Raw genomic sequence first — 10,396 nt, forward strand, 5'->3', positions numbered from 1 at the left:
GGACACGACTAGAAATCAGTGGTTAAGTTGTATTTACAACACTGTTCCAGAACAGTTCAACCCAAATATTCTGATGTGTGCAGCACATTTTATGGAGGACTGTTTCCTGATCCTGGGAGAGTAGATTACAATGCCGGCTGTTCTGACTCACAGACTTTTTAATATTTAAAGGATTTGCCACTGACGATTCAAACGCGAGTTTTGAGCAGTGTAGAGTAGCGCTTGTAGTTTGTCATTTCTCCGATCACAAATGCAGACATGGTTTTATGTTTACGCGGCGCGATGCAATGCAACGTGTAAAAAGACAGTATAAGTCATTATAATCCGTAATTATGTCCCCAGTGGACGCAACAAATGCCTCGTTTATAATGGGTTTTAATGTTCTTGTCTCATCGCTCCGGGACAAGGCATCATAATATGGTAAGGGGCGTAACATTTCCGTCACACGCTTGAGGTATTCAACCAATCACAACGCACTGGATAGCTGACCAATCAGCGTACACCTCGCTTTTCAGAACGATGAGCTTTGTAAAAATCGACGCGTTTCAAAAAGCGGGGCATAGAGGAGAAACAATAATGTACAGTATGTGGAAAATAATGTGTTTTTTTAACCTTAAACCGCATAAACACATTTCATTACACAAAATAACCAAAATAATTGTTCTTTTTAGCAGCATCATATGACCCCTTTAAGTATGGAAGCCCGTTTCCGCCACAGAATAGAAAAGGTAACGTTAGGCCTACCTGCAACTTTTTAATCTCACAATCCATCTCGCAATTGAATAAAAAATGTAAAAGATAATTGCGGCTTTTATCTGACAATTTACATCTCGCAATTCAGTGGAAAAAAGAATTGTGAGATAGAAATTGTGAATTTTTTCATTCCGAGGCGGAAACAGGCTATATGATAAAAAGACAGCTTGACTGCATAAAACTGAGCTATCTGGATTTATGTAGCTACTTGATGAAACATTTAAAATAAACCGGTGGTTATTAGCCTATCTTCAATAGAAAAGACCGTTACACATAAAGCCAGAAGAAAATGGCCCATAAATTTACATGTAATCGTCAAGCCTTAGTATTTCACCAAAACAAGTGGGCTTTTTGAAGGGGCCAAATTCAGAGGGTTCTCACCCGAGGCATTATATCTGTTCCCCTCCCATCACCCTCATGCTCTATTCTCCAGCCCTAACACTCATTCTTCTATACAAACTCAAAAGTTTGAGTATGTGAGGACTGTTGACATGCAGAGAGGAGCAGCATTAGTATTCCGCTCAGACGGCATCGGCCGTAATGAGATCCGAACGAGTAAATCCTCTTTCACAGCTGGTCTCCATGTTAGCAGATCTCATAATAAAAGTTATGCATGTTAACAAAAACACTTGGTCTGATCAAAACGTCGATTCTGGGCGAAAGATGCGAGAAACGTGACAACGTAAGAAGTGTTGCCTGTTTCTAATTTCGGTGTTGCCATGGCGATGCCACTTGCTTAAGATACAAGATACGGTTTAGGGGAAAGTCTCCAGCTAACAGGACTTCCCGCAGGGAGTTTTGAAGTGAATGCCAGAAACTCATAGAGAATTAAACATGAACTGCTTGAAGAGGAACGCAGCACTCTTGGCTGTAAATGAGTTAAGGATGAGACTTCCCGGCCTAAACTATAGTTTGCTGGTTTTAGAGGAATTAAGCTGGTTTCACAGTTGAAAAGTGCTCAAAACCACTCTAAAACCAGCCATAGACCAGCCTGAACAGGTTGGGAGGATTATTGTTAACGAAAACTAAAACCATTAATATATATATATTAATATAACTAAAAACTCGTATTTTCAATACGAAAAATGCAATATTAAAGTGTACAGTTAAGATGGATGGATTTCCGTTTCTTTCTATTCTCACAAATTGGTCGCCACCATGTGGTCACATTGAGAACTGCAGTATCAGATTCAACACCCACCTTGTTCTCAGCGTTCTCTTCTCTTGCTCCTTGTCTTTTACTGTTGATATCTACAAGAAACTGGAAAAAGACATCCCAGGAGAAAATATAACACCTTAACAAAATGTCTTCGTATTTGCAAAACTACTTTTTCCTAAATATTCATGTCAAAAGTGCATCAGTCACAATAACTTGCCTTGCCATGACGTTGTCATTTAGCTCTAATAAACAGAAAACGTAAAAGCTGATTGTCATAACTAAACACAAGAAGAATCTCTGCACATATTAAAGTATTACACAGGTTTAATTTCATTTTTATTATGACAAATGTACAAGATAGTAAATCATATGAAAGAAATTACAATACAGTTAACAAAAACATCCAAAAGAGGAACAGACAAACACAAAGGACGATTCTAAAAGCTAAAACCAGACTGCATCTGTCCATCTGCTGTCAAACTACATCATCCAAATATCTTCAAACACTGCTGTTGGCATCCCTCATTACATAATATCAAATTAACCAGATTTTCATGTGAAATACAAATATATACTGTGTCATTAGAGGCTGGGCCTCAATTTCAAATGGATGTCTGTCCCTTTGATTTTTAAATTACACGGGAATTGACCATTGGCCCAATACTGTTAATAGACCACCTCAGGAGAAATGCATAATGTGGTCTAGCACCTAATGATGCTCTTGGTCTTAGCATATCTAAAACTGTTTTTGTAAAAAAATCAGGGAAGTTTTATTCTCAAAATCTGATGCCCTAATGCTGCAAGAGCAAATAAATCAGACTAGAATATATGTGCATGCCAAGCATAAACATTCATGTACAAGACATTTTTACACCGCTTTTGTCGATCAATGCTGACATCGAAACAATTAAACTGTCTGTTGGGCTCTACATCAAATGCTTTTTCCTCTGAGAACAGACCATTCTTGGAAATGTCAATCAGTGGAAATGGGACAGAGAGACTGAAAACTCTCAAAGAAGACAAAACCGAAATCGAAAACGCACTAATGAAAATAAGACAGACGTGCCCACTTTGGAGTGGTACAAATGTACCTACAAAACAAATTATAAACACCTGCAATCATAAAGGGGCTGCTATGTATACTTTAAATGATTTAAAAATGCTTCTAATATGTTACAGCAGAAAACTACAGATATACACACCAGGGTAATGCAAGATTATACAATGTTTCTCAGACGCGTTCTTACGTCTCAGAGGGGCGTCTCACACACATCACGCTGCTCTCGGAAAGGTCGGAAATCATTTGAATGTCAGCAGCAACATGAATTTTTTCTTTAAAAAAATAGACAAAAGCAGGAGATGATGGATCTCTTCCTGCATGTCTTGTAGGAAAAATGTATTGCTTTGTAATTGATGAAGGACAAAGAAATCATACACATCATTAGTATGCTTAAAAACAAAAGGAAAACATTACAATGATTATATTCACATAAAGAAAATGAATATAGTGCACTGAAACAGAAATAAGCAGGACATGATGGGCAAAGAAGAATCCCTCTGCATTAAAATGAGATGAAAAGCACTAAACTTCAAGGAAGGAGAAACAAACCGTGCATCGGTGTGGGTCAGAGTCCTCAGCATTTTATCATCCTCGAGTGGAAGATTTGGCATTTGATGCATTGAAAAGCTGCCAGAGTAAATAGTGTTTGAATTCAAATCAAAATGTGGCGCTGAAACAGTCCAAAGCAACAGAATGTATTAGTATGTTGGCATAAGTATATGAGCAATTTTCCACCATTAGACATCTCTTAGAAACTTCCAGGAATCTTTTGCTCTAATGGTGTGAGCAGCTGTACAACCAAGCGATAATTTCAGGTACAAATGACAATTTTATAATAAATAGTATAACAAAAACAAAGCTTTTAATGACATCACCTAATAAAAAAATTTTTTCCCCACCAATTAACACTATGAAACCAATCGGTAGAAATTCAACTTCCACTCCAATTAGATTATAAAAGATGAATGTTTAAAAATGGCGTTGGAGTGGAAATGAACAATAAAGATACTTAGCGATGTCTGGAACTTCACTAAAATTAAGACTCCACCCAATTCCGGTTCTCGCTGTAAACTGACAGCAGTGGAGATCAAATGCACGTAAACTCGACAAATGTCTCTACGTCAGACATGTGAGTGTGAGCATGGCTGTGTGATTAGTGTAAAAAGAGGTTTTAGAGGTTGTTTCCAGAGAGGGTGTGTTTGAGAGTGATCACTCTTATCGAACGAAAACGTTACTTTAGAAGGAATATCTCAGGGAGTGTCTCTTGGAAGGATTGCACTGTTCTTCCCTTGATACTTTTGCGCAGTAAAATATTTACAGCTATTATTAATGTGCCACCTGATCTGTTCTGCTGGCATGATTAACAGGGACTGTTGACGTGATCCGTGCTGACTGGTGAAAACAGAATGAGCGTCGGAAAAAAAGGACTAAAATGTTTAAACAAGAAAAAGAATACCAGGTTATAACTGTTCACTGTTGCATACATAGTCTACGAGGTCTGTGACGCCCAAAAGGTCGTCTTCATCTTCGTCCTGCGCAGCAATCTCCATGCCATTCGGCGCTATGGATACAGCTGATGGGGCGTTGACGTTTTTAGGCATCACTCCCACCCCGGGTCGGGGCATGAGACCCTCCAAACTCTTCATCGGGCTCTGTCCGTTAGTGGGAGGAAGCTCCGCTAAGTTGTAGTCCAGTGGACTGGGCCCTTTGCCAACAGTCTCCTCTGTCTCTTTCTCCGACGGGCTCTTCTTCACCTCCTCTTCACTCTCGTTGTCGTCAGAGTCGATGCGGTTCACGCGCTTCCGGATGGGCCGCTCCTCTTCCTCGGATTCGTCTGAATCGTCATCATCATCGTCATCCTCCGACTCCCTCCGGCGTTTAAGGGATAGGCGTCTGCGACGTTTCCTGGATTCTTCCTCAGATGAGTCTGCTCTTATCTTCTTGGGCTTCCTGTCCTCTTCATCAGATTCAGCTGACTGGAAACTAACTGGAGGAGCAAAAGACAATAAAATCATTTGTTATGCGTCATGCATCAAGCAAACATTTAAAACACAGAATCTTTATCGACCACACATCTACAAATGTGATCCATATTTTGTATTTGTATATGTAGTGAGCATATATTAATATATATGTATATATAAACACATAAAAATATATACTATAATTCAAGTTTGAGGTCAGTGAGATTTCTTATATTTTCCGAAAAGTCTCTTAAGCTCACCAATGTTGTATTAACTTAAAAGTAAAAACAGTAATATTGTGAAATATTATAACAAATTAAAGTCACTGTTTTCTATTTTAATGTTTTAAAATGTAATTTATTCCTGTGACGGCAAAACTGAATTTTCAGCATCATTACTCCAGTCTTCAGTCTGTTCAAGAAACATTTCTGATTATTATCAATGTTGAAAACAGTTGTGCTGCTTAATATTTTTTTGGAAACAGATATATATTTTTAGAATTCTTTGATGAATAGAAAGCCTAAAAGAACAGCTTTTTCTTGAAATAAAATCTTTTGTAACAAGTCTTTACTGTCAAATTTGATTAATTTCATGCATCCTTGCAGAATAAAAGTAATAATTTTTTTTTTTTTTTTAATCTGACTCAAACTTTTGAACGGTAGTGTATATTATGTACATATCAGACATCCAGGTTTCTATATATTACTACCAGCTGTTGAAAAACTTGTGTCAGTCTATCACTACTAATTCTAGCAATATTTTATAAGATAACGATAAAATTATAATTATATATAGAGGTCAACGTTATATATAACAAATAAGCCTTATGCTGTGAATATGCATAGATGTGAACGGCACTGACCTTCGCTATCAGAGCTGGAAAGACGTCTTAGTTTCTTCTTTTTGTCTTTGTTGGTGCTGGCCTGCGAGCCATCAGAATCTGAACTTTCACAGTAATTCACCTCTTGTTTACGACTCCGATAGGACCGCCGACAGCGGACATCCAGATCGCTGGCACTGAATTCACTAGAGCCTTCCGTCACTGCATGCAAATCCCCCCACACACAATGATATACACACAAAACAAGACAAACAAACATGGAAATATATCAGTAAACAAACAGTAAACCATAAGTACTAGTGGTGAAACGATATTCAAACCGAACTGAAAATCCGTGATACTCTCTTGGCCTACCCCGCCCCCTGCTGAGACACTTCAAACGTGTACAGCCATAACGGTTTTGAATTGCTTGAATCACTTTGAAATGGATGGTACCATTAAGGGCAACATTTGCAGAACAAATCTGTCATATAGGCTTCATAAAATTATGAGAACACGACTGTAAAAGAATGTGTTTCAGTGCATTATGTGGCATTGGTATATCGTTACACCTCAAACAAGTATGGTACAAATTATGTCTAAAAACTAAAAAATTCAATTCAAGCTTTTATTCAATCCAGCTTTTACTTGTAATTATCTGAAACTCTTCATTTGTAATTTTTTTAGATTTATTTTTAAACAATTAACAAAAAATAAACTACATAAAAAAATGTCTACAATATAAAAAAACGGTCAGAATACATAACAGGGTTGCATATTTAGTATAATTTTTAGTATTAAAATATTATTACATTTTTTATAAATGCCTCACCCATCTCCTCTTCCTCCTCTTCGTCAGTTTCCAGCTCCTCCTCATCAGAGTATCCTCTAGGTCTGCGTCTCCTGCGCGGCGGCTGTCTCCTCCGCGGGCGGGCAGCATCACTCCCGAAGTCACTGTCCTCATAGGAAGGGACTTCTGCTTCGCTCTCTGCCTCATTATCAGAGGCCACAAACTCCTCATCCTCCGAACTGCTGACCAATCAGAGCAGAGTAAGTGTTATTTCATTGGCAGGATTCTGTACTTATCTTAAATTAAAAGCTGTTTAACATTACCTGTTACTGAGACGGAACTCATCTTCGCTCTCTTCTTCGTCCACTGTGCTGTCGCTGTCTAGATCGTTGAGACGCCGCCGCTTCTTCTGAGCTGCACTGGTTCGCCGCGGCCGCCCGTTCTCCTTCCCATCCTCTTGTAGGATGGTGGACATGTCCTTCTCTCTGTGGCCTGTGATGTTCGCCATGTCCTTCCCACGGCCTGCTCCTGTTTTGACGCATTTGATCAGTCTAATCTCCCATGTTAAAGCTTTAATATCAACACTAGTGTGATGTATGAAAACGCTCCCCTACCTCCACCCTCTGCCTCTTTAATGTCTTCCTCGATTGCCTCTTCGATCGCTTCATCAAACTCATCAAATCTGCCAAAAATGTAACAATAAACAGTGAACAACGACCATGTATAAACAGCATAAGATAATAATGATTATAGTAGATTGACATACCTGTAGCTTATGTATTTCTTGGCCCTGGTTGATCTCCGTCCCCATCTTTTGCTCTTCTTCACAACATTCTTCTCTTTCACCAGCTCCTCTTTTTCTTCCTTCACTTCCACCTTCAATATATATATATATATATATATATATATATATATATAAAAATTTACAAAAACAAAAATGCTTTGAAATATATTTCTGTAAATGTGATCTAGCAATATAAACAGTAAAGTTTTTTGATGTCAAATATCAAATGTTTTTTTTATTTTTATTTGTTCATCAAAGAATCCTGAAAAATGTATCTCAGCTTCCACAAAAATATTAAGCAGCACAACTGTTATCATTGATGATAATAAGAAATGTTTCTTGAGCAGCAAATCAGCATATTATTACGCTGAAGACTGGAGTAATGGCTGCTGAAAATTCAGCTTTCCCATCACAGGAATAAATTCCATTTTTAAATATATTAAAATAGAAAACAGATATTTTAAATTATAATATTTTTTCTTGATATTGCTGTTTTTACTGTATTTTTGATCAAATAAATGCAGCCTCCAGCCACATCTTTCAAAAACTAAAATTATACTAACACCAAACTTTTGAACGGTAGTGAAAACAATGATTATGTATTATAGAATTCAAAGTACTCCAAATATTTCTTAAACTTAAAATGTAAAAATAAAATTCCTATTCTTTTTTTTTTTTTTGTATAATTTCCTACCCTATTATCTTAAAATATTAGTTTAGCTTTGTGACAGCAGATTGGTTACATTTTATACTTTTAAGTGCTCTTCTTTTGTTTAAAAGAAAACATTTTTACATTAAATATCCATACTAAGTATCCAGTAATTTCAATAAGCACTGTAGGCACTTACAGAGGGTGTGATGATGTTCTCTACACTGATGCCAACATACATCAGTCGCTCTTTCCTATGAGGGAAGAATGACAATGTTTCTGGAATGAAAATAATTTCTTATATAGGCCATCATGCCACGGCACAGTAAATTGTTAACAGACTGATAGGGGTCAAAGGGATTAATTCAGGAACTTTTCTGCAACTGGTTCAAACTAATTCACTTGAGCTGGTCTAAATATCTCTTTATTTACCTCCACTCTGCACGTTCTTTCTTTTTAAGGGCTGCATCCAAATTCTGCAATTGCTCTTCAAGCCTGTCGCAAAGTTGCTTCTGCAAGAGAAAGAGAGCATCAGCATTTGAATAGCCAGGATAGTGTATTTCTGTAAAGGGACTCTTGCAATCTGAATTGACTCACATGCTGGCAGGGGGGGCAGAACCATTCCCCATCTGGTATGATCATGAGCGGAGGCCGCAGGCAGGCAGTGTGGTAGCCGCTGTCACAGGAATCACACAGGAGTATCTAGGGGAACAGAAACGAGAGGTTAAAAGCAGCACTTCTGACTGTAACTGTGAGAAGATGAAGATATTTTGCAGAAGTGTGTCACACCAGCTCGGGATGGTTGGGAAGGCCACAGTGTTTGCAGGGGTCGTCATTGGGTTCATCATCTTCTGATGAAGAGGTAGAGGAGTCAGAGCTGTTCCTCTCTTGGTTTCGGTTTCTCCTTCTCTTCCTGGTCTTCTCCACCTTGTAGTCTTCGTCACTGTCATCCTCCTCTGTCTCCTCTTCCTCACTCTCACTCTCCTCGTCAGAACATTTCTTTTTACGTCTCATGCGAGACCATGGCTGTCGTTTCCGACGTCTCCCCACCTGCTGAATGATGAGTTACATTGTGAATGATCTGCAACTATGATCAAAGAAATCTCTACCATTCAAAAGTTTGGGGTCAGTACAAATTTTTTTTTTTAAAGAAATTAATACTTTTATTCAGCAAGGACCCATTAAATTGACCAAAAGTCACAGTAAAGACATTTGTAATGCTACAAAAGATCAAAGAATCCTGAAAACAATATCTAGGCTTCCACCAAAATATTAAGCAGCACAACTGTTTTCAACATTCGTAATCATAAGAAATGTTTCTTAAGCACCTAACCATCATATATGAATGATATGAATGATTCATGTGACACTGAAGACTGGAGTAATGGCTGCTGAAAATTCAGCTCTGCATCACAGGAAACACAGGAAAAACAATAATACATATTAAAATAGAAAACAGCTATTTTAAATTGTAGTACTATATCACAATGTTACTGTTTTACTGGTATTTTTTCTCATGTTATGGCCAATAAATTGCACTATTATTGCACTATACTACACTATTTTACCTAAACAAATGGAAAATAAAACACTAAAAACTCAAATTAATAATTTTATTGCTACAAGTGAATTTAGTCCTCACAACATTGCAATGTACAGTATGATAAATGGATATTTATTTTGAGATTTGCTAAAGACACACTTGACTGTTATTAATCGTGTTTTAAAAGATTAACTTTAAATGAGCGTCAGAAAATGGCAAAGATATTCTAAATGTAAAAAGGTACACACACCTTTGGTTTTGTTTGGCCATCTGGCTCAGCTTTCCTTGGTTTCCTCTGTACAATATCCTCATCCTCTTTGTCTTCGTTGTCATCCTTTTCTTTCTCTAACACCGGAGTCGCCTGCTTCCGTTCTGCCCTCCTGTCCTGGATGTCTACAGCTTTAGCGGTGGGTCTGCAGATTCTCGGAGATCTCCTCAAGCACCTGCCATCAGTCACCTCAGACTCTGAATCTCCCCTCACCTCTTCTCTCTGAAGTTCTGCCTTCCGTCTATGAGCTGGGATTCTGATCTTCATGCGAATCCCTTCCTGTCTTCCCATTTCTTCTTGTTCATCACCTGTTTTATCCTCATCCTGACTTTCCTGAGCTTTCTTTGGAGGCCGCCCTGGTCTTTTACTGCTTTTCACAGCAGCATCACGTTCTTCAGAAGTTGTGTCTTGCTTAGATTGTTTGCTTGAGGTGGTGTCTTGATCTACAGGAACATCAGTTTCCTTCTTACTTGCTGTTGTAATATCACATCCCTCTTCAACAGCTGACTGAATTGTATTAGCTTTACTGATCTCTGAATTAACTTCCATTGGCTTCTCTTTGTTCCCTTCCTTTGAATCGGGTTCCTTTTCATGTTCTCTATCAGA

General features: G+C 38.0%; 1 protein-coding gene across 3 annotated transcripts in view; it reads right to left on the minus strand.

The window, feature by feature from the left end:
* Positions 1-3,199: 3,199 nt before the first annotated feature.
* LOC107697440 (remodeling and spacing factor 1-like) overlaps positions 3,200-10,396 on the minus strand; it is a 22,023-nt gene continuing 14,826 nt past the window's right edge. For 2 of the 3 annotated variants that reach the window (XM_016498230.1, XM_016498229.1), the window contains exons 9-16: positions 8,412-8,491; positions 8,179-8,233; positions 7,313-7,422; positions 7,161-7,228; positions 6,870-7,074; positions 6,589-6,788; positions 5,799-5,978; positions 3,200-4,959 (exon numbers count right to left, since the gene is read on the minus strand). In XM_016498230.1, the coding sequence (XP_016353716.1) occupies positions 4,433-4,959; positions 5,799-5,978; positions 6,589-6,788; positions 6,870-7,074; positions 7,161-7,228; positions 7,313-7,422; positions 8,179-8,233; positions 8,412-8,491 (1,425 nt within the window). In that variant the 3' untranslated portion in view covers positions 3,200-4,432. The remainder of the gene's footprint in view (positions 4,960-5,798; positions 5,979-6,588; positions 6,789-6,869; positions 7,075-7,160; positions 7,229-7,312; positions 7,423-8,178; positions 8,234-8,411; positions 8,492-10,396) is intronic. The other variant, XM_016498228.1, reaches the window with a different exon arrangement.

This window comes from Sinocyclocheilus anshuiensis, unplaced genomic scaffold (genome assembly GCF_001515605.1).
Source record: "Sinocyclocheilus anshuiensis isolate Anshui unplaced genomic scaffold, SAMN03320099.WGS_v1.1 scaffold939, whole genome shotgun sequence".
NCBI classification, from domain to species: Eukaryota; Metazoa; Chordata; class Actinopteri; order Cypriniformes; family Cyprinidae; genus Sinocyclocheilus; species Sinocyclocheilus anshuiensis.